General features: G+C 54.8%; 1 protein-coding gene across 2 annotated transcripts in view; it reads left to right on the forward strand.

The window, feature by feature from the left end:
- The window catches only part of CSNK1G2 (casein kinase 1 gamma 2), a 43,858-nt gene that overhangs the window by 10,435 nt on the left and 10,238 nt on the right, over positions 1 to 23,185 (forward strand). For both annotated transcript variants that reach the window (XM_066566142.1, XM_066566143.1), the window contains exon 2: positions 15,754 to 16,250. In XM_066566142.1, coding sequence (XP_066422239.1) covers positions 16,064 to 16,250 — 187 coding nt within the window. In that variant the 5' untranslated portion in view covers positions 15,754 to 16,063. The remainder of the gene's footprint in view (positions 1 to 15,753; positions 16,251 to 23,185) is intronic.

The raw sequence follows: 23,185 nt of genomic DNA on the forward strand, positions 1-23,185 counted from the left end.
GTCCAACCTGTGACCAATCCCCACGTTGTCACTCAGCCCAGAGCACTGAGTGCCACGTCCAGTCTTTCCTTAAACACCTTCAAGAGTGGTAAGGTAACTTCACCATCTCCCTGATAGCCCCTTGCAATGGGCTTTTAAGAATCCTTTTTAAGAAGAAATTCCTGCTGATATCCAGCCTGTGCTGATGAAGGTGACAGGTTCTCTGGTTTCTCAAAGCCACCCAGGTGAGCTTTGGCTCTCCTGTCAGGAGCTGGTTGCTTTGCCACACAGAATTCCCAGCCCCTCACTCGGGCTGCTTGGAGCTGCTGGACTGATGGGTGCCACCTTCTTCTGGCTGAGCTTTTGGGTGCTCCCAGTGCCTCCCTGGCTCTGCACTTGGTTCTCTGGATGGCACAGAACAGCTCACCCTCCCAAGGTGTTGGATTGGGTCTCCCTCCTTTCCCACACCTCTGTGGTGACAGCCCTGGAGTGGCAGAGCTGGGTGCTGTCCATCTTACCCTGGCAGAAGGGCAGCCACTCTGAAGAGGTTGCCTGGGATGGCAGAGGACAGGAGAAGGAGGAGGAGGAGGGAGTTGCTGGCTGCAGGCATCTGCTCCATCCACCTCCTGGAAATGTGAACCAGGAAACAAATCTGAAACCAATCTGGCAATCTCCAGGTCAGGCCTCTGACCCACTCCTGGGGCTGTGCCCTGTGCCAGGTTACTGCTGTGTGCCAGGTTATTGCCCTGCCTGGAGAACACACCTGTGGTCAGGGCCATTATCCCTGCAGGTGACCTCAGAGGGCACAGCAGCCTTTGGGGATTTTCTGCCTCTTCTGCCACTGCTTTCTGTGTGACATGTGGCAGTGTTGTACCTCAGTTCCCTCTTCTGTAATGACACTTTCTTGGTGACCTACTCTGAGCCAGCTGCTGCAAGGAGCAGTGTGAGAGCAGGGGGAGCATTGGTCTGGAAAGCCCCTGGAGCCTGTGACGAGGGACATTGGGAAGATAAGATGGCTAATGCTGCTGCTTGGATTGTTTCCCAGCCTGCTGGGGGAGAAGGAGGTGTGTGTCCAACCCCGGGAGCCATACGGTGTGGATGCCAACACAGGAGAGCAAATGGGATCTCTTCTGGGGTGTCCCACCTTGTGTGTCATGTAAAGAATTTGCAGTGGCAGCATCCACCCCTGACATCATCTGCTCTCCCTGGTGGCCTGGACTCTCCAGGAACAGAGGGGGTTTTCTCATGCATGGCTGCTTGGAAAGCTGTGGTTCAGATAAGACAAGGCAGTCTGCTGTGGCCATGCAGCAGCTGGGGCAGTGGGCATGTGCTGCCCTCCAGAGATGGTGCTTTCCAGAAGAGTGAACGTCACCTGTGTCCCTGGCACAGAAATTGTGAGGCTGGTGCAATGTGCTGATGGGATCCCTCAGATTCCTTGTTGGGATTCCCCTCCTGCCTGTGCCTTACACACAAGGATGCCGTGCAGACAGAGTGGAGGGAGTGGTTTTGCTCATTCTGTGTTCATTAGAGGCTGCAGGGAAGGGAAATGAAACCACTTCAAGCTCTGCTAAATTCTTCTCTGCTGTTCCCTGGAAGTTGGGAGCAAGCTGGAATACCCTGGGCTGTTCAGTGGTGTTCAGATTTGTGCTGTGGGGAGGCCTGTGGTGTGAGTCAGGGCAGCAGTCTGTTCCCTTCTCCTGCTCCTGAGCTTATTTAGGAGCTGGTCCAAAGGCTGTGGGGGGAGCAAGTCCTCAGTGTGTCACTGTGGTGTCCCACTCTGTGAGGAGGAGAGTGCCAGGCTTGCCTGTGCTGGTTTTCAGTCAAGCTCCTCTGTGGGGAAGAAATCTCTTCCAGGCGCATGAAAGGTTTTCAGACCCAGCTTGGGCTTGGAGGAGGAAGGGAAGGGAGACACATCCATCCAGAAATGTGCTTTTGTTATGGGAGAGGTGTTGGGAAATGTTTCTTATCCTTTGGAAAACAAATGTTGATCCCATTGCCCTGCCTTCCACTGATCCTTCCCAATGCCAGAAGGAGCACACGAGGCTGTGGGATCTCTGAGGACATCCTGGAATGGCCCATGTTCTTCCTCTGCTCTTGCACGTGTTCTTCCTCTGCTCTTGCACGTCTCCCAGCAGTTGACAGCACTTGGATGTCCCTGTGTCCTCCCTGCTGCTGCTCCTGGCCTGTGGGATGCCAGAGTGGTTCCTGCTCTGGAAGCAGAGCTGTCCCACAAGGAGCTCTCCCACAGCGTGTAGGGGGACATCCCACCCCTCCATGTGCTCAGACCCTCTGACTCATGCACCCCAGGATGGCTCTGGAGGCTCCTCTGGAGGCTCATCCTGCTGTGACAAGGTTGGATCATCCTGAGGGCAGTGTCCCCCTCCAGAGATGCCACCACACCAGCGGGGTGGCTGCCAGAGGAGAGGGGCTGGCTGGGGACAGCAGTGCTTCTCCAGCAGTCCCATGGGGCAGACACCATACCTCAGGGTGTTGGGGCTGCAGGGGACCCCTTCTCACTGTCTGAGAGCTGCTCTCAGCTCCCCATGCGTGGGAATTGATAAAGGAGCTGATAAAGCTGTGTCAGCAGGGAGATGTTGTGTCATGCACTGGCTGCACTGATGGCTCAGGGGCCAGGGCTGCCTGCCACAGGTGGGGACTCGCTCTGTAGCTTGTGGCAAGGGGTGACAGTGGCACTGCAGCTCCTCCTGGGCATTCTCTCCTGTGAGAATGGCTGCTGTCCTGTCCTGCCTCAGTTTCTGTCCTTAGGGGTCTGTAGTTGCTTAAAGGAGGAAGCTTTTGCTGTAGGGCCTTCTCAGTAGTTTGTAGTGGAGAGTGTGGACCCTGCTCTGCTTTCAGTGCAGTGGAGAGAAGCAATGGCACCATACACAGGTTGTGTGTGTGATGAGGCTTTGTGGTGGCCTGGCCTTGTGGTGGTGTTTGGGCTGTCCCAGGGCAGGGAGAGCAGGATGCCTTCCCATCCCCCTGCTGTGCTGGGAGGAACTCATTTCATGGACTGGGATTCAGAGATCTCTGGTTGTTGGTTATTTCAACCATCTGCCTTGGCACTAATGTTTAAATACAAGAGTGTGCTCTCGTGTATTACTGAAAATTCAACGGAGGGAGGGAAGACCCTGAAGTTTAGCAACAAGTGGCCTGGATGCCAGGCTGGAAATAAGCCCATCCCAGTGTGTTGGGAAGTGGGTGTCCCCTTGCTAGCTCAGCTGTCCCTCCTGCCTTGGTGAGGTGTGTCAGCAGTGCCAGCTCTGTGCTGTTCTCCCTGTGCCCATGGCCCCAGGAGATGCTGAAGCAGGTGGGCTCAGGATCAGCTCTTGGATGGGCACATTGTGGCCTCCCAGCTGCTGCAGTGTTCCCCTCTCTGCTTTGCTGGGCCATTCAGAGCCAGAGGCATTTCCTCTGATGTTTCCTGCTGCTGCTGCCTGTGTGTGTACCTGCTGTCAAATCCTCCTGCAGCAGGTTGTCCTAAGCCTTGTCCTTCAGCTGGGCACATCCTGCAGGCCATGCTGGAGCTCTCTGCAGCCAGGGCAGCTCTCAGGAAAGGTGCAGCACACCTCTGGCTGCAGTGGAGGTGGGGAGGGAGCTTTCTTCCCCTGTTCTCCCTGGAAACTGGTGGCAGCTCTTCTTGCACATCCATTCCCGGGCGTGCTGCCGGAAGTGCATTAAGATCCCTTATCGAGGGAAAGGCAGCACTTCATCTTGTTTTTATGGAAAGTGTTGGCTTTCAGGGTGTGGGAGTATTCAGGGACAGGGCTGGGGAAGTAGTGTGTGTTGGTAGAGATGGTCTTAACCTTATTTCAGGCTACAGCAGTGCAGGAGGAGGTGTTCCAGCCTCAGATGGAAATGGAAGCTGTTGTTCCCAGCTGCTGGGTGAAAATTATCTATTTGTCTAGAAGCCTGTTTTTTCCCACTGCCTGGTGACTGTGAAGCAGGCTGCAAGCTCTGGGGAGGGGAGGAGGTGGAAGGAGAACTTGCCTGCTCAGAAACCTGACATCTGAATGCAGAGCTTTCTTGCCTGGTTCTTGTGGCCCAGCACAGCGACTGTCATGGCCAGACTGGCGATGTGGTGGTGATGAATTTGTGTGTTTGTGACACGTGTAGGATCATCCCTTTCACAGAAAGGCTTTGCAAGGGAGTCTTAGAGCTGCCACCTGAATCGAAAGCTAAATCTGCTCTAGAAGCTTCTGTGGAGCTGGGGATGGAGAGGGCTCAGCAATGCCTGTTCCAGCTGTGCTCGTGCAGCTCCCATTCCTCGTCAGCCAGCTGCCCTTGGGCTGCATCCCCATGGTCCTGCAGGGCAGGCAGGCACTTGGATCTGTCTTTGTTCAACCTCCCAGGGAAGTAAAAGGGAACCTTTTATGAGCTGTCAAGACTTTGGGTATTTTTCCCACAGCATCCAGGGGCAGAGGTTGAGGTACAGGGTAGGGCTGCCTGCCCTGAAGGTGCTGTGGGCTCTGTAGTCTGTGCTCAGCAGATCTCCTTGGGCTTCTCTGTTTCCCAGGGTGAACACACACAGTGATTTGGGATACAGATTTTGGACATCTGCTTGCAGGCAAAGCCTCTTTTGCAGAGAGTTACCAGGCATGAAAGCAAAGCTCAGGTTTTGCAGGAGGTGAGCACTGGGGACCTGCCCTTTCCCAGTGTGTCAGTCAGATCTGCCTGGGTTTTTCTGCTCCAAAACTTCTCAGATTTGGTGTTGGTGGAGCAGCTGAGTCTTTATGCTCTGGGCATGAGTGGATTAAAAGCAATGTTGGGTCTTGACTAGAAAGGAAATCTTTGCTGGCTCCTTCCCAAGATGAGCACGCTTGTGATAATGAGTCTGTGCAAGAACCGGGCAGGATGGGACTGGTTGGAAAATGTAAACGTAAATGTATGGATGGGGGAGCAGGAGAAGTGGAAGCCCTGGGACTGGTAAACACCTTTCTGCTGGCCAACTGCTGTGGACTTTTGGAAGGCAACTGGTTCCTCTCTGCAGCTGGGTTTCCCAGCAGCAGCATGGATTTAATTAGTATCCAGTGTCTCCCTGGAGCTTGCAGCATTGGGGATGCATTGTTTCATTTAAATGGAAAACCCCATGGCAGAGCTGCCAGACCTGGCTGAGGGCTGAGACCACTGGCTTGAGTCAGGGGCTGTGTGAGAAATGCCTGAAAATGCCTGAGTGGGTCTAACTCCTGGCATGGTGAGTGGGGGGCTGAGACCCCTGGAGTGAGTCAGGGGCTGTGTGAGGAGTACCTGAGTGGGGGCTGAGGGCCGAGTCAGGGGCTGTGTGAGGAAGGAATACCTGAGTGGGGGCTGAGGGCCGAGTCAGGGGCTGTGTGAGGAGTACCTGAGTGGGGGCTGAGGGCCGAGTCAGGGGCTGTGTGAGGAAGGAATACCTGAGTGGGGGCTGAGGGCCGAGTCAGGGGCTGTGTGAGGAGTACCTGAGTGGGTCCAGCTCCTGCCGTGGCCAGCGGGGGCTCCAGAGAAGCGTCACATCCTGGCCGGGGTGGCTGCGCGTGTCCCACGGAAACGCTGGCGCAGATGGGAAGGGACAAAGCACTGGGAGCTGGACTCTGCTCTCCTTTTAAGGTCTCCCAGGCAGGGACTCAGCTTTGTCCATAGTGAACTTCCTTTCTTCCGGTGCTATAAACTCTGGCTTAGTAAAACCGAAACCAATCTGACATCCTGATTGGCCTTTTCTGCGCTGGACTGGTGAGAGATTCTGCATGGGCAGAAAGCAATTTGTTGTTCAGAAGGAGGTTTCCTGCTCTGGTTACCTGCCTGCTCCCTGGGCCCTTCCTCTTACGGTAAGAGCAAAGCAAGTTGCAGTTCCCCAGACAGAAATTGTCCCGTGTGAGCAGGGACACCAGAGTGCTGCTGGCACGGGCAGGGGGCTGGAGCTGGGTCATTTGCTCACCTTGACATTTTCCAGCTCCATGCCACAACTTTTCCTGGCCCAGCAGTCCTGAGGATGGCTGTTACTGGTCATGGAGAAGGGATGCTGGAGAGGAGGGTGATGGTAACATCCCAAAGGTATCATGGAAGGACTGGGTGGAAAGGTGGGAATCAGGTACCAACTGCTCCCTGATTCCCTCCTGCAGCCAAGGGTTTGCAGTCCCACCACCCACAGTGCTTTGGTGTTCCTCCTGTTCCCATGCAGTGGGTCCCACATGGGGAATGCATCCCAAGATGGGCACGGCCAAGGACTGGGAAAGGGCTGCCCTTGGCTTCCTTGGGCACAGTCATGTTGCAAAAGGTGTAAATCAAAATGCAGACCTTTTGTGGGGTCTGTAAAGTCAACCAAAAAGCTGCTTCCTTTCAAGTAATTTCTGCAGAGCTTCAGTGTGTTTTCTGGTTATGAATTCTGCAGCTGGAAGTTTAAATTTGTGCCTGATGAACTCAAAAAGGTGAATCAATGCTCTTGGGCACTTGGTTCATGGATAGGTTTGTCTGACTTGGGCTGGGTTTGTTATTTCCAGACTAGTTTTCAGATCTGGTCTTATTTTAGCGTGTGTGTATTTACTGTTATTATTTTTCCTAGAGAAGTATTTTCAGCTTTTTGCTTGGTTCCTGTGCTGCTGCTGAAATTTCCAACGTGGCATTTCCGGCTCCTTGGTGGAGCACAGTTTAATATTTTCCATCCAGGTGTAGCTGCTTTGGATGAGGATCCAAGGAAAAGAGTGAAATTGTGCATTGGGCTGGGAGTGAATTGGCAGCTCGTAAGAGTGGAGATGCTTCATGAGGGTGTTTTTTTTTTTTTTGTGGCTGCTAAGAGATTTAGGAGTGTCTTTACCCTGTAGGCTGGTTTCAAAAACATGAAGATCTGGGTTGTTCTGAATTTGGATGTTGAGGATCTGAGTTCTGCATTTGGACTGTCCATAGCACATTGATTTCTTTCTGCTCATATGTGCAGGGAGCAAATGTTCATCAAACAGTCCCACTGCTGTTGGCTGAAGAGGAGCCTGGTTCCTCCTCAGATATTTTTGGATGCAAAATGACTCCTGCTGACCTGCTGCTGGAAAGTTGACACTGCACACATAGTGCTGCCAGGCAGGGATTCTCCTCATCCCCCCTGAGCTGTGGTGGGACTTCGGGGTGAAGTTCTCCAGCTGCTGCTCCAGGGGTGTTCTGGCTCGTGGCTTGTGCAGCCCATCTGTGCTCATCTCAAGAGGAGGAAATTTTTTGGGTTAGGATCCCACCAATTTAGGGAAATCACACCAACTCTTGAGTGGTGCCTTGTGGTTCTGTTGGAAACTGAAAACTCTGCTACTGATGGTCTGCCCCCATCTTTTACTTCCTTTTTGATTCTGTTGTGTTTGGAGAACAGTTTGAGTTTTGCTTCCACTCCCTTGAGGAGCCCCTGCACAGGAGACGCTCCGGGTCCGTGGGCACTCCCAGCTCATGGGCTGCAGGAGCTTGGGCTGGAGTTTGAGGAACAGCTGAGATTTTGCTTTTAAGGCAGCCTGGTGGGTTTGCATGTCACCTGGTGTCCTTTAGAGATCTCTGTGAAACCACACAGAAATCATGACTGGTTTGTTGTGAGAATTTGTTTGTGGGGGAGACTCTGAGGTGGGAAGCAGGACCCTCATTCAGCAGAAGCATTTCCCTGCTGCCTTGTTGAAACTCTGCTCTCTTCATTGTTAGCTCCCTCACAGAGGGAATGGAGTGGCACAAACATTAAAAAAAAATTACTGAAAATTCATAGCAATCCATTAAAAAGCCATATTTGGGTTCAGAGGCTGGGAGAAAATAACTTTGAAACAATTTGGAGCTTGATTTGTTGTAGGTTTAGAGCTGACCAGAGTTCACAGTGTCGTAAAAGTCTCCTGGGGAAGGGAATAACCAGTAACAAGAGAACATTTCTAATTTAGAGAAAAGTTTAATAGACATGAGAGCTGGAAAAGGAAGCCAGAAAGAAAAATCTGTCATCTTCATGGCACAGCTTAACTCTAGGGAAAAAACCAAATGCTTTATTATTTTTTAATTATTATTTTAAATTTTATTTTTTACATCCTGGTGGTTTTGTGCCTTGGATGTTTTTATGGATGTGGCTGAGAGCCAGGGATGGATATCTGGGTGAAACCCTGAGGTGTTGAGAGCAGGGCAGCACCTGCATGTGGTAACTTCTGACAGGCTCAGCACGGTCCTGCCTCGTTTGCTGAAGTCACTTTTGTTTGTTCTGGGTTACTGGTGTGGCTGGAGGTGATGATGTGTCTGATTGTTTGCTCTGAGAGTGGGTTTATGGTTTTAATTCTGGTGCTGGGAGCGTTGTTGGCTGTGTCCATCCCTGGGGCCATGCAAGGGAAGGGGCAGATCCTGGCCATGGGGCACTGGCTGGGCTGGAGGTGCCCAGGGTGCCCTGTGCCCACTGCTCTGGGAGCTGGGTGTGATCCTCTCTCCTCACTGTGTTCAGTAAAGAGCTGGGAAGCCAGGAAGGGAGGAGAGGTTTGGAACAAGGATGCTGGGATCATGTTGGATTAAAAGCTTTGCTGCCACAGTTCAGGGTTTTTGTGGGTTGGTTGTTTCTGTTGGTTTTATTTTTTTGGGGGTTCTTTTTGCCTCTGAACACTAGAAGAAATTCTGGTAGAAACATTAGCCTCAGCTTTATTCCTCTTTTCTTTTCAAGAAAGAATTTGGATGGAAAAAAAGCATGTTTTGGACAAACTGCCCATGCAGATTTCTGAATTGTAAATATTGGGGCACCAGAGTGAAACCCTGCTGATTTTTTTTTTTTTTTTTGTTTTGCTGAGAGGGAAACCAGCCAGCACTGTCAGTGCTTCAGACACTCCTGGTGCAGTGGCAGTGGTGACAGAGCTGTGTGTGCCATGTCATCAATGAATCAGCCTGGTGGCACCACATGGGTGAGCTGGGTCTGTGTTTGGGGGGTGAGGGACACAGCAGGGGCAGGGGGGTGGGCTGGGGCTGCTCTGTGGGACCAGCTGCCTGTGGGGATCCAACAGTGCATTTGTGACCACTGGATATTGCCCAGCCTGTGTGCAGGCAGCAGCAGCACGGCTGGGCTGGGTGGGTTTCACAGGATGCTGTTCCTGCCTGGTGGAGCAGCTCCTTCAGTTCTGGTTCTTGTCCCTGCAGATGCCTTGAAGCAGGCAGGGGGGGCTTGCTGAGCTCTCAGCACCATTCAAAAGCTGAAAACCAGCCAGGCATCTCTCCAGGGACCTCAGGTGGAGGAGGTGGATGCAGGGAAGTTATCCCAGTGTAACAGGCAGGATGTGAAGGGCCAGGGGCTCAGTGCACACCCAAATCCCCACGGAAGGGGTGGCAGAGCCAGGAGCTCTGGAGTCCCTGGAGCTGAGCTCTGAGGCTCCCCTGGCTCTCAGAGCAGCCACACGTTCTGCCCAGGCTCCCCCATGGCCCTGCATCAGCAGTTCAGTGACAAACTATTGAACAAGAGCTTCCTGTTGTGCTGACACCAACACCAACCTACACAGGAGCAGGAGGAGTAAACAGAGCTGGGCTGGCTCCTGCCTCGCTGGAGGCTGGAAAAAAGGGTGGAGATCAGGAGGAGGCTGGGGTGCCATCGCTTCTGGAGCCAGCCTGTGTTCTGTGTTCTGATGTTCTTGTGGCTGCACTTGGCAGAAACTGCTGAGAAAGTGGCTGCTTCCAGGACTGCTTGGTTTTTAAGGGAATTTCTGGGATGGATAAAGGCCCTTTCACCCCTTGCCCTGCTGCTCCAGCTCCTCCACAGGTGCTGTCCCCAGAGTGGTGCAGCCCATCCTCCATCCAGCTCTCAGAGCTCTGATGTGAGATGCTCACATCCAGAACTCCCATCTCAAACAGGTTCCTGGAGTTGCTCAGAGCACTGAAGCTCCTGTTTTCTGAGGGATCCAGAGGAAATGGGGCCAGAACAAGCCAGCCTTCCCTTGCCACAAGGAATGTTCTGCTGTCCTGGTTGGTTTGCTTCAATCTCCCTGGACTGGAGCTGTCACTGGTGAAAGTCCCAGGTGGAGCAAGCTCCAGGGGCTGCACAGCTCCTCTGCCTCTCAAACCCATGGAGGAAACTTCCTTTTGTGGGGTCAGGATGAGTTTTCTCCAAACAGCACACCCATGGACCTGAGTTCCAGCCTGTTCAGCTGCTGTGCCCAGCTCAGAGGAGAGTCCAAGGGTGGAGGAAGCTCAGGAGTTCTCTCTGGAGCCTGTTGGGTGCTCACTTGGTGGAGAACTGGCTGGATAAATCAGGATAACTCAGGAGGAGAGTCCAAGGGTGGAGGAAGCTCAGGAGATCTCTCTGGAGCCTGTTGGGTGCTCACTTGGTGGATAATTGGCTGGATAAATCAGGATAACTCAGGAGGAGAGTATCCAAGGGGGGAGGAAGCTCAGGAGATCTCTCAGGAGCCTGTTGGTGCTCACTTGGTGGAGAACTGGCTGGATAAATCAGAATAACTCAGGAGGAGAGTATCCAAGGGGGGAGGAAGCTCAGGAGATCTCTCAGGAGCCTGTTGGTGCTCACTTGGTGGAGAACTGGCTGGATAAATCAGAATAACTCAGGAGGAGAGTATCCAAGGGGGGAGGAAGCTCAGGAGATCTCTCAGGAGCCTGTTGGTGCTCACTTGGTGGAGAACTGGCTGGATGGTCACACTCTAAGTGGAGACCAGTGACCAGTAGTGTCCTCAGGGGTTGGTACTGGCACCAGTGCTGTTTTACATCTCTGCTGGTGCCATGGACAGTGGCACTGGGGATACCCTCAGCAGGTTTGCTGGTGACACAGAGCTGTGTGGAGCTGGAGGGAAGGGATGGGGCATCCACAGGGACCTGCAGAGGTGGCATTGTGCCAAACTCATGGAGTTCAACGAGGCCAAGTGCAAGGTCCTGCCATGGGCTGGGACAGTCCCAAACACAAACACAGACTGGATAAAGAATGGATGGAGATCAGTGCTGGAGAGAGGGATTTGGGAACTTTGATGGATGAGAAACTTGATGTGAGCCAACCCTGTGAGCTTGGCTCATGGCAGGGCTGTGGTGGGAAGCCTGCTGAGGCTTTCCCTGCCCTCTGTTCTGGGACACTTTGGGACACCTGTGTGTGGCACAGCTTTCCCTGCTCCATCACGAGCAGGGCTGGCTGCAGCTCTGCAGGCTGGAACATGTGTTTAACAACAAACCCTTGCAGACATCATCTAGGACCGTCTGTGGCTCACTCTTAAAGATGTTTTAAGATTTTGCTTTGTTTTAAGACTTCTGATCTTCCTCTAAGCTCAGCCTCTTAACTTTTAGAATTTATTGGGATTTGGTTTCAGCTGTGTAAGGCCACTGGTTGCTTTTTGGTCTGGATTTTTGCACTGGGAGCCGGCTGATGGGTCATCCTTTGGGACATTGGGGTATTTGTGATTATTTTTAGCCTTTAATTGGCAGCGATCTGTACTTGGAGCTGCAGAGTGTCAAGGGCTTTTCTCTTTGTGCTCTCAAGAAGCTTTCCTTTCTCTTTCATCTGGATGCAGCTGTGTTTCCCTTCTGCTCACAGAGTGCAGAGTACATGGGGAAACCAGCTCCAAGAACCATCCCAAAGGCTGCTGGGGCTCAGGGAGCAGCACCCAGGGCATGGCTGCTCCAGGACACCTGGGCCCTGTTCCAAGCAGCACCATGGACCTGCTCCCTGACCTTCCCCAGCCACTTCCCTGCTCCAGGCTGCTATTTTTTTCCCTCTTCTTCCCCTCTTTTGTCTTGCCCCATTTAGCTGTAACCTCTTTGGGCAGGAACACGGTGTGTGTGCTCATATAAAGGGCTGAGAACAATGTGCCCCAGATGGTTTGTACAAGTGCCTTCTCAGCAGCCACAGGGTTTCATTCTACAGGAAAAAAAAATTCTTAAAAATACAACTCTTCAGCATCTTATACTTGCAAATGTGAGCAGGAACTTCCCGAGCCTTGATATTTTGGTCCAAGTCACAGAGACAAGGGGTGGCACTAGAACTGCAGCTTTTCTTTTTTTAAGGGAAAAAAAACAACTCCCCCCAACCCCAATTCCCCTTTTCTCACCCTTACATCTGCAGGGAAAAACTTGTAAATGTGACTGGAGCAGCTCTGACCTGCTTAAAACCAGATGGCAAAGAAAAAGGACCCAATGATTCAACAAAAGCACTGTGAACTCCCTCTTTGGGAATCAGGGTGTGTGGGCTTGCCCCATTTTTATGGCACTTCCAGTGCTTCTGAGGTTCTGGTTTGGGGTGCTGAGGCACTTGCACTTGCCTGCAGTTTGTTTCCCTTCCAGGATCCCTGGCACTGCAAACACCTCAGGGCACTGCTTATTTGCTTTAAGACCACAGCTTGCTTTGGAATTTCTTCTGCCAAATTTCAGGACAATTCATTTTTTTTCTTTATTTATCCCGCTCCCTCCCAAAGAGAGAAACAAGTTTTCTTAGTCTCATCTTGCATCAGATTTGATTCCAGGCCAACAAATCCAGCCTAGAAGGTGCTTTCCTGAGGCTGCTTGCCTCGCTGTGACCTTTTGGGAGAGGATTCCTGTGCAAAATGGAACATTGTGAAATCAGTTTTATACAGGGAATCTTCCCCCCTGGTGCTGCTGCCTGGGGAGGATGGGTCAGGTCTGGGTCCCTGTTGCCTGTCCAAAGGCTGCTGTGTTTTAACAAACACAGAGGTTTTTTGCTCTGGAGCAGTGGGAGTCCTGGGATTTTACCAAAAGTTTCTGTTTCTAATTAGGTTGTTCTCAATTTTAAAGGCCAGTGATCCTTTTATGGCACAGGGTGGAAAACCTGAGCAGTCACTGACACTGCACAGAGGTGGGTCCTGCTTTTGTCCTGAGGTCCAGGCAGCCACTGTGTCTCCTCAGCACTCCTGGGATGAGAAAATAAATTCTTCCCAGCCCTTGGCTCATCCATGGGGGAGGCTGGTGGGCAGAGTGTGAGGGAGCATCACTGCCCTGGCCTCACTCACATGAATTTGGTTTAGGGACTTCCTGCTGCTCAGCTTGGGAAAGGGGGAATTGCAGCATGGCAGTCCCAGCCTGGGGGGCTGGGCTGTGGCCTCTGGGTGTCAATCTGGCCCAGCTGCCTGAAATTGGAGTTTGGAGCTGGGCCCCTCCCGGAGAGCTCCTGAGGCTCCACAGGCAGGACCAGAGTTGTGCTGTGCTGCTCCTTGCGTTTCTCTGGGCTGGGAAAGGGCAGCACAGTCTCCCTGTGCTCACAGGAAACAGGATTGAATTTTTCCCTTCTGCCTCACTTCATTGTCTGAAATTCCCTTGCAGAGGCCGGCCCATAACTCTTCAAAGAAAATAATCCCAAGCGCCGGGGCTGGAGCTCCCTGAGCTCTGGCTGTCGGCCGCCTGACTCTGTGCAAACAGTCTGGGCCTGGAATCCCCTGGGACTGAGCATAAAGGTCTGATTCAGAAGGAAAACAGGTTCTGGAGCTGCAGCAGGGCTGTGCATCACCAGCTGCTCCCCTTTCCCCGCCTGTGGTGGAGCCACATCCAGGGAAAGCAGCTCCCTGAACACCCAGGTGAAACTGCCCGCTCCAGGAGCTGGGAGGCTGTGAGGGAGCAGCTCTGGTGTCCTGAGGAGGTCGGGAGGGCAGCCCCATGAGCTGAACCCGAGCGGAAATCATCGGGGGAGTGAAGAATGAGCAGGATGTCACGTGTGGGCCCAGCGTGCTCGGGGCTGGGGCAGAACAAAGCTGAGGGAAGCCCTGCTCCTGCCGCTCCCAGCCGCTTCCTGCTGGCACGGACACGCTCTGGGGGAAGGGAGCACCAGGGCAGCAGCCAGCCCGGGGCTGCCCAGCTCTGTGAGAGATGGAACGCTCCCCGTGCCTCAGTTTCCCTTGTGCAGCAGGATGGTGTCCAGTTGCTGGTGTGGTGGCCTCAGACAGCCAGGCTGCCGTGCTCTAGGGATGCTCCAGGGCTGTTGGATCAAGGCTGGAGCCTGTGGGGGCAGGAGGGGGCTCCCATGATGCATGAAAACCTCATTCTGCTGTGCTTGAGCAGGCAGGTCCCACAAGTGGCACCCCAGCACTCTGCACCCTTGGAGCAGCTCTGGTCCCTCCTGGAGAGCAGTGGCAGTGTGCCAGGATGCTCTGGAGAGTGAGGATTTGGTGCCAGCCCCCCTCAGGGGCTGTCCTGCCCCTGGACCCTTACACAGCCAGTCCTTCCCCCTGCTGAGCTCTGGCTTTGGTGTCTTTTTCCCTGGGTTGTTCTTAGAACTCCCACATTTCCCTCTGTGTATCCTTGAGCATGAGAAGGGTTGGTTTTTGGTTTTTTTTTTGTTATTAATAGCTATTGAGAGCCAATAAAAAATTTTACAGGGTTTGGCCAAGCATCAGAGCTCGCAGTGTGTTCATTTCCTGGAGCTGGAGGGGGGTTTGCTTGGATAACCCAGGGGGGCAGCAGGAGTCTGTGGTGGCCCTGGGAGCTCTTGGGAGGCTCTCAGTGGTGTCACAGGGGCTTGGGGAGGGGGCAGGGTAAAGGAGGGGTAGGAGGATGGCAAGGGTCAAGCTGGGAGCAAAACCAGGGCAGGGGGGAAATGGAGGTGTGGGTCTCTCATGTGGCCTCCCAGTGTGTGCCCAGATCCTGTCTGACCCCCTCTGTCCATGTTGAGCTTCCTGATTGTCCTTCCTGCCTCCCACATGGGCACCCCTGTGAGGAGGAACCCAGCCTGCCCTCCCCAGTGCAGGGCAGTCCCTCTCTGGTGGAATGCTGCAGGGAGGGAGAGCACAGATCCCTCTTGGGCACCTGGTTCCTCGAGCACAGAGCAGCTCCATGGTTCTTTTCATCCCAGTCTTGTGTCCAGAAGGAAGCAAGGCTTTGGCTGGCCTTGATGTTGGGCAGCTGCACAGTGTGGAGCCAGTGTCATGGAATCATGGAATAGTTTGGGTTGGGGGGACCTTTAAAGGTCACCTCATCCAGCCATGAGCAGGGCTGTGCACACAAGAAGGAGCTCCCTGGTTCGGGGGGCTGAGCTGATTCCTGCCTGTGGAGGGGAACCCAGATGACCCCAGCAGCAGCATGGGGGCTTTCCAGCAGCCTCACTGGGAGCACACAAGGCAGCAAGGTGCTGCACCCCACGAGCATCATTTGCTCTGGCAGTGTCACAGCATTGACCCGGGCTGCAGCCAAGGGGCCTCGCTCCCAGATTGGCAATTCCAGTCAAGGTTGGTTGATAGGAGCAGAGGAGGAGGCAGTGGGATGCTAGCAAGTTCCTGTTTGCCAAGTGGGTGTTTCCCCCAGCCCAGGTGGGCTGTGGTGGGTGCCCTGAGTGTGGCTGTTCCCCAGGAACCGTGTCCTGGGCAGGGCTGCTGGCACAGGATCCTGGCCCAGCACAGCAGGAGCTGCTGCTGGAGTGGGAAGTGCTCCAGCTCCACTGGCCCCTGCCCCTGGATCCAGCCAGGTGAAATCAATTTCACTCCATGGGCAGCCCCACAATGCTGGGTTCACGTGTGTCCCCTGTTCCTGGGGGCTCTCAGAGTCCCTGGCTGGTGCCTCTGAATGCTTCCAGAAGCTGCCAGCAGCCCTTCCCCGTGGGGACAGTTCTGTCCCCACATCACTTGGCTGGCTCCAACATGGAGACACTCATCAACCATTTCACCTCCAGCTGACCAAGCTTTTTTAAACTCGTTTGTTCATGTAAACCAACATCTCAGGCATGGGGCACTCTGGGAGCTGATGTTTATCCCAGCTTCTCCCACCCCTCAGCTGCAGCACTGTCGCTGCTGTAGGAATTACCTGTCTGCAGGGAAGGTGCTGGAGGGACTCTGAGGAACCCAGAGCCCTCTGTTGCTCTCTGCCTTCTCATAGTGATTTTCTGCCTCTCTCTTTGCACAGCTGGGACACCGAGGAGCTGCGCTGGGAGGAGCCTGTGTGCAGGATGTTCTCTCCACCAAAGACCTCCCTGTGAGCGGCGATGATGCCAGTCCCGGCGGGACCTTGGGAAGCACTGACATTTCAGTAGCCCAGCAGCCCTGGACGGCCTCTTGCCCCTCGTTCTCCAGCCCCCACCCTCCCAGCGCTCCCCGGGATGCTGTATTAACCAAGAGGAACCCTGCTTCTTTCCTCCTCACCCTTCCATTTTCGGCAGCTCTGGGATTTGTATGGCAGCAGCGTAACCGTGGAGAGGCCGGGGTATCACAAACTTATGGATTTTGATAAGAGAGGAGGGAAAGGGGAGCTGGAGGAAGGTAAAAGAATGTCCAAGACAGGTGGAGGAAGGAGTGGTCATGGAGGCCGGGGTGCTGGAACCAACTCGGGAGTCTTAATGGTGGGTCCCAACTTCCGTGTCGGCAAGAAGATTGGATGCGGCAATTTCGGGGAGCTCCGTCTAGGTGAGAAGGGTCATCTCTGTCCTCACTGTACCCACTCCTGCCAGGACTGCCCTGGCATCCTCCTCGTGCAGCAGGAGCAGCTGGCACAGCCTGTGGCCATGGGCACAGGGGTGCTGACCGGGCACACAGAGTGGAAGCGTTGCCCCGCTTCTGTCACAGAGGTTCCACTTTCTTCATCCTTTCACGCTGTGCTTGGTCTGCCAAGGCCCAGCCCAGCCCAAAGGACTGATTCCAGAAGTGTTTCCCTTCTCCTCCCATGCCTGTTGCTCTCTGGCTCTGCCAGGGAGAATGCTACAGGCTGGATCTGTCTGTTGTAAGCAGTGGTGGCCATGGAAATCTGGGTGTCCCCCAAATCCAGCAACACTGAGTGGGGAAGGATTCAGGAGATGCCACTCTGTGCTCACAAATCTCACCCCACTTGTGCTCTGGGTGCTGCCCTCTCACTGTGCCTCAGGACAGGGGATGGAGCATGGGGACCTGAGGGATGTTCACTCTGCTGGGACAAACACCTAGGAAGGAGAATCCGTGTTTTATCCTGGATAAATTCTTCAGTTGTTGAAACTGGTTATTTGAGAGACTCCTGAAATTCTGTGCAGGCCAGAGAAAGGGAGGAATAAAACCCAAGCATCTTCCATAGTCATTTTCCATTTTGAACCAAGTTTATCAGGAAACTCCTCAAGCAAACTTCTGTTTGGAGGGTGGGGAGGTTGCTCCTCTCTCAGGACTGGGAATGTCCCTGGAGACTTTCAGCAAGCTGTTAACCCTTTGCTTGGCATCAGGCAGGGCCAGGCACCTCTGTGCCAGCAGCACAGTCTGGATGTCTCCAGGAATGTGTGGGTGTAGTCCCTGCCAGCTTGGGGTGAGTGCTTTGGGAAGGGGCTTGTGCTCTGGGGAGAGGGAAGAGAGGCAGTCCCCAGAGCCTGGGACAGCCACAGCCTTGTTGCTCTGTGATATTTTAAGCAGCGCCTTCTCAAACCGAGCTCTGAGCTAAACCTGCCCTGAGCTCTGAGCTAAACCTGCCCTGACCGTGGGCCTGGGGAGGAGCTGTGGCAGCCCTGGCCGGGGTGAGGTCAGTTCCCCCTCCCTGTGTGGGGAGTTAATGTCAGCTCTCCCCTGTGTGACAGACTGGCTGGTGCCAGGCTCACCCGTCCCCTCCCCGCTCTTCCCGGCTGTGTAATTGCAGAGCTGGGGAAACGCTCTGGTGAGAATCCAGCCAAGCAGTTCCCCTGCTCAGCTGTCTCTCCTGCTGTCATGAGGAGCTCTGAGCCTTCCTCCAGACCCAGGGCTTGTGGAAGGAGAGCTACTGGAGGATTTTGCTGCACCAGCTGCTCCTTTCAGTTCCCCGGGTGGATCTGGCCACTCCTGCTGCCAGTGCCTCCCAGAGAGCCCTGAGCCATGCAGGCTCCACCTGTGTCCTTGCACCTCCTTTTCCTTGCTTGCCACTGAGCATTCTGCAGTGGGTCTGTGTTTCTGGGTGAGCTGGATCCCAGGATCCTGCTTTAGGCAGGAGGCTGGGGCTCTGTTGCTTTGCTGTGCTCAGAGCTGGGGTCAGTGTGACCCCCCTGCCTTGGCCTCCCCTCATTTTCAGTGAGGGGACACGAGTCTGACATGGATCTGAGCAATGTCTGTCAAGCTGGCAGTGAGGTTGCTGCAGGGACCTGGGAGCAGTTGGGCTCAGTTTGCTGCTGGCTGCAGGGACAAGCAGCGAGCTCTTGCTCCAGGGCTCCACAGTGGTCGATTCTCACAGTGAGTTTGTCCTTGCCACCAGCAAGAGAAGCTTCCAGTCCCTTCACTTGGCTTTTTAGCTCTGTCACACCCTGCAGTGCCTGGCCATAACATGCTGGAGGCCTGAGCACGAGATCTCATCACAGCAGTGGAAGCCACAGCTATGTGGCTTCTCTCCTAAAATCACATCTCTCTTCCTTAGGTGTGCCTCCAAACTGCATCAGGGCTCAGGAATGCTTTCAGGATTTAGGGATTCCTCCAGCTGCAGATGAATGGCAAGGGACCAGAGGGCTCCTGCTGTGAAGTGGTGGCATGAGCAGGGATGTTCCCCAGCTCTTGCTGGGCACTCAGTTTTCCCTGGGAATAGAGAATTCAGTCCTCGAAGCTTTAGAGGCCAAACTGCAGCTCAGTATTTAAAAGCTCCCAGATCTTCTTTGGCCTTTTTGCTCTCATAATAAAGGCCATGAGATCTTGAAAAAATGTACCTGGAGGTGACTTTTCCAGCTCCCAGTGGTGGGGAGGGAGGAAGGGGACATTGTCTTCCTCAAAAAGGGACCACTTTGCCCTATTTCTCCACCACACCAAGGGGCACATGGTGATCTGTCCTTAGGGTGCTTCAGCTCAGCTGTCCCAGGTAGAGACAAATGTCCACCCATGTAGGAGGTGTCTAAAATCAAGTGATCTGTTTAAAGATAAAATCTAAAAAAACAATTGGCATAAGGCATTAGTGGGAAGCCAGAAGGGGAATGACGTGGGCAGGAGTTGTGGCTGCCAGGGCTGTGCATTTGGATCCTGCTTCTCCCTGTCCCTGCTGGCCTTGGCATCCTGGGCAATGCAGGGACGTGGTGCCAGTCCCAGCCTGGCAGTGCTGCCAGCCAGTTCCTCACTGGACCAGCATGGCTGGGGAGCTGGAGCAGGGTGGCTGCCCCAGCCCTCTGGCACAGAGGTTGATGTTGTGCAGGTGCTGGCTCCTGTTACCTTCTTATGTCCTGGAGCTTCACCCTGAGCTGGTGAGTGCTCATCCCTCCCCCTGCCAGCCTCCAGCTGTGCTCCAGCACCTGCCCAGCTCCTCCAACAGCATCCCAGGGCAGTGCCTGCTGCCTGCAGCCCCCTGAGCTGCCCCTGCCCACGTGGTGCCCACAGCAGGGTGGGACGCTGCCCTCTGGAACACAAGGCAGCAGGACGCTGGTGGCAGAGTGTGGCTGGTGGCTCGTGTGCCCTGGCACTGGGCACAGCCGAGCTGCAGCCCTGCCAGCTCCCTGCCAGCTCCCTGCACCTGAGAGCAGGACCAGCACACTCACAGAGAGGCTTTGCTGGGGCAGGTTCCTCTTGGCAGCTACTCAGGAGTGCTTGGGATGGGCTGGGGTAGGGGGAGAGGAGGAAAACCCAGACATTGAGCAGAAAGGTGAAAACTGAGCCCAACCTGGGTGCTGGGCAGGTCCTGCCCTGGCACAGAGCTGCCTCAGAGGCAGGAGCTGCCCTCAGTCCTGGCACCCTCCCTGAGGGCCCCTTCCTGAGCCTGGCCCAAGGCTGCTGCTCCTGCCAGGCTGGGCCATGGAGCTGCCCCAGGGCAGCCTCAGCCTAGGGCAGGGTGCAGGGAAGGATGGGGGACCTGGCAGCAGCTGCTGCTTCTGTTCTTCCAGCAGTAAACTTGTGCAAATGTGCTTTTTGCAGCTTCTCAGTGCCCACCCCTCTCCCCAGCCTGCTGTATGCATTGCTGCTGGCAGCTTGGAGCCACAGCAGCTGCTTTCCTTCAAAATTAAAAGCTTGAAATTAATTATCTTTTAAAGTAAACTGGGGATTTTGGAGGAGGGAAGAGCACAGGGGGTGAGTCTGTGTGCAGTGTGTGAGCCAGGAGCAGCTCAGTGCTGCAGCTGGGCCAGGGCCATGCCAGCTGAAGGGTCACTGCAGGTGCTGGGGGCATTCCCAAGCTCTCCTGAGCTGTGGCTCTCAGGCCTGTCCTGCAGCCTCCCAGGGAGTTACCTGGGGCCACAAAAGGGGCCTTCTGAATAAGTGTCTGGGCCCAGTGCCCTGCTCCTGACACCCTTCTTGTCTTGGGCTCTGCAGAGACCTCCCTGTGAGCACCTGAGTGTGGCCAAGGCTCAGCCCCCTCCCAGAGGCCAGAGCCACAGACCCACCCCGTGCCAGAGGTGGCCACAGGTGTCTTTGGAGGCTTGGGGAGAGAGGAACCCACTCAATTCCTGCTGCTCCTCCCTCCCTTGCTGAAGGCTCAGACTTGCTTTTCCTCCTGCTTGTTCAGAGCCTCCTTTAGAGAAGGTCAAGCTCTAAAATAACATTTTTCATCTGATGGTGTTAAAGCTCAGCATTCCACAGATCTGTCACTGCTTGGCCTGGTGCAGCCACTGTCACTGGTGCTGCAGTGCTGGCAGGGCTGGGCCTGGCTGCCTCATCCCCTGTTCTTCCACTGCATTCCCAGGTCTGGGAAGCCAAATCCCCACCCTGGTGCCCTGGCACAGCCAAATTCCCATCCCAGTGCCCTGGCACAGCCAAATCCCCACCCTGGTACCCTGGCACAGCCAAATCCCCATCCTGGTACCCTGGCACAGCCAAATCCCCACCCTGGTACCCTGGCACAGCCAAATTCCCATCCCAGTACCCTGGCACAGCCAAATTCCCATTCCAGTGCCCTGGCACAGCCAAATTCCCATCCTGGTGCCCAGGCACAGCCAAATTCCCATCCCAGTGCCCTGGCACAGCCAAATTCCCATCCCAGTACCCTGGCACAGCCAAATTCCCATTCCAGTGCCCAGGCACAGCCAAATCCCCACGCTGGTACCCTGGCACACCCAATTTCTCATCCTGGTGCCCTGGCACAGCTCTGTGCTGCTGCTGCACAGAGGTGCCCAGCGTGGGCACAGTGCTGTGCCATGGGCAAGGGGCAGCCTCAGTGCTCACTTTCCTCCTCACAGGGAGGGGCTGGAGCATGTCCAGGGTTCAGGAATGGGGCTGGGGAAGGGTCTGGAGCACCAGGAGAGGCTGAGGGAGCTGGGAAAGGGGCTGAGCCTGGAGCAAAGGAGGCTCAGGGGGCCCTTGTGGCTCTGCACAGCTCCTGACAGGAGGGGACAGCCGGGCTGTGCTCCAGGGAACAGGGACAGGAGGAGAGGGAACGGCCTCAGGCTGGGCCAGGGGAGTTTAGATTGGAAATTGGGAACATTTCTTCTCAGAAAGTGTTGGGAAGCATTGGAACAGACTGCCCAAGGTAGGAGTGGAGTCACCACCCACAAAGTGTTCAAAAACGTGTGAAAGTGGCACTTGGGGACATGGGCTAATGTGAACATGGTGGTGCTGCTGGCTGATGGTCAGAGTGGTGATCTGAAAGGTCTTTTCCCACCTTAATGCCTCTGTGATTCCGTGGCTCTGAGCTGCTGGGATGGGGACCCAGCTGGGAGCCAGAGCAGAGCCGGGCTCCTCCTGACGTGCAGGAGCAGGTGCTGGGCTCTGCTGCCAAATCCCTGGGCAGGCCCAGCACAGAGAGGCAGCTCCAGCCCCAGCACATCCCAGCCCCAGGCCTGGCTGCCCTCAGCCTCTTCTGATCCCTCTCTGCATCCTGCAGGTGCTGCCAGCTGCGTTTGGAGGCACCTCTGGCACCCAGCCAGGCAAAGGCCCCTGAAGTGCAAATATTTGCTTTCTGCCACCCATCTCACCACTTTTCCCTTTTATTTCCTTTCAAAAGCACCTTTTGTGCTGCAGGTCCTGCCTGCTCCAGTCCTCCTAGGCACTCCCTGGGCTCTGGGTGTCAAGAGTTGCCCCCTTGTGAACACGGGTGGAGGGGGTGGCTCCAGGAGCTGGAGTGGGGAATTCCCTGCCATGGAAGGAATTCTCCCTCCTTGCTCTTTTGCTTTTTCTTTTCTCTTGGTTTATTAATCTCATGACAGGCCAGTTCTGCTATTTGCACCTTTTTTAATTCAGAAAGGGGAAGCAGAGGGTGGTGATTTGACCAGTCCACACCCTCTCTGCTCCCCATCTTGTCCATCAGCTGTGTCCAAACCCCCAAGGAAGGGCTGAACCAGAGGAGTACCAAATTATTTTGACTCATTTTTGGGCTGGGAGAATGCTGCCAGCTCCAGAGCCTTGTTGCACTCTGGTAGCTTTTTGTGCCACCACTGACTGTGTGGTGGGGACAGGACAGATGCCACTGCTGGGGATTCTCCTGCCTCCATCCCTTCTCCTTCCCTGCTGAGTCTGTTTTGCAGTGTGCCTCTGGCAGTTTTCCTGCCATGTTAGATTTTTCCCCCTTCAAATCCTGCCTGACCTCAGGGAAAATCCAGCTGTGAGTTTTCTGATCCCATGTTGCTGCCCTGAAGGCAGCAGTAATTGTTTTGGACTGCACTGTGGGGCCCTGTGGAGCCATGCACAGGTCTGGGGGTCTCCCACCTGCTCCCCAGGAAATGTCAGTGTGTGATGGGACAAACCCCAGATGTGGCACACGCTGTGTTCACCAGACTTCCCTCCCTCCCTCCCTCCCAAATCCCTTCCTCCCTAATCGCTGTGAAGGGATTTACTTTATGCAGAAGCAGCAGACAAAGTGGCTTGGCAGAGGTCCCCTGGGATGGGAGAGGGTCAGGGAGGCAGCAGGATTGAGCCCCTCCTTGGCTGCAGAGCCCAGCCCTGGGAGGAGCTGCTCCATTAATATCTCCCATTCATCCCTCTCCCCGTAATCCTGGCGCTCAGCAGCTGCCTCTGATGTCACCCAGCCAGGATTTATGGCTGCTTCAGGTGGAGAGCAGCAGTGGGAGCAGATGAAATCTTAGGCCAGGAGGAGCTTGTTCCCTGTGCAAATTGCTTGGAGAAAATCCGAGGAGACAGATGCAGCTCCATCAGATACCCACACGCCAGGCTTGGGGATCCCTGCTGCCCTTAACCCCCACCTGCCCGGGCTCCTGCAGGCACAGGGAGCACTCAGAGCTGTTCCTGCACACCTTTAATCTTGGCCTTTAGGGGCCTGGGCAGAGATTGTGCTGCTGCTTCCCAGGTGTGTCCTCTTTTCCTCAGCCCCCTGGTTTTGGGGGGATGTGGAGGCACCCTGAGCTCAACCTTCCTGTGCTTATAGTGTGAAAAGTCCTGTGCAGGTGTGGAGCCCTCTGGGGGTCCTGTACAGGGTGCTGGGTGCCACAGCTGCTCCTTCACTCCCCTGGGCTCTTCCTGCAGCCTTCAGCTCTTCATACAGTCTGGGCCATGCCATGGATCTG

The sequence above is a fragment of the Molothrus aeneus genome, chromosome 27 (genome assembly GCF_037042795.1).
Source record: "Molothrus aeneus isolate 106 chromosome 27, BPBGC_Maene_1.0, whole genome shotgun sequence".
NCBI lineage: Eukaryota > Metazoa > Chordata > Aves > Passeriformes > Icteridae > Molothrus > Molothrus aeneus.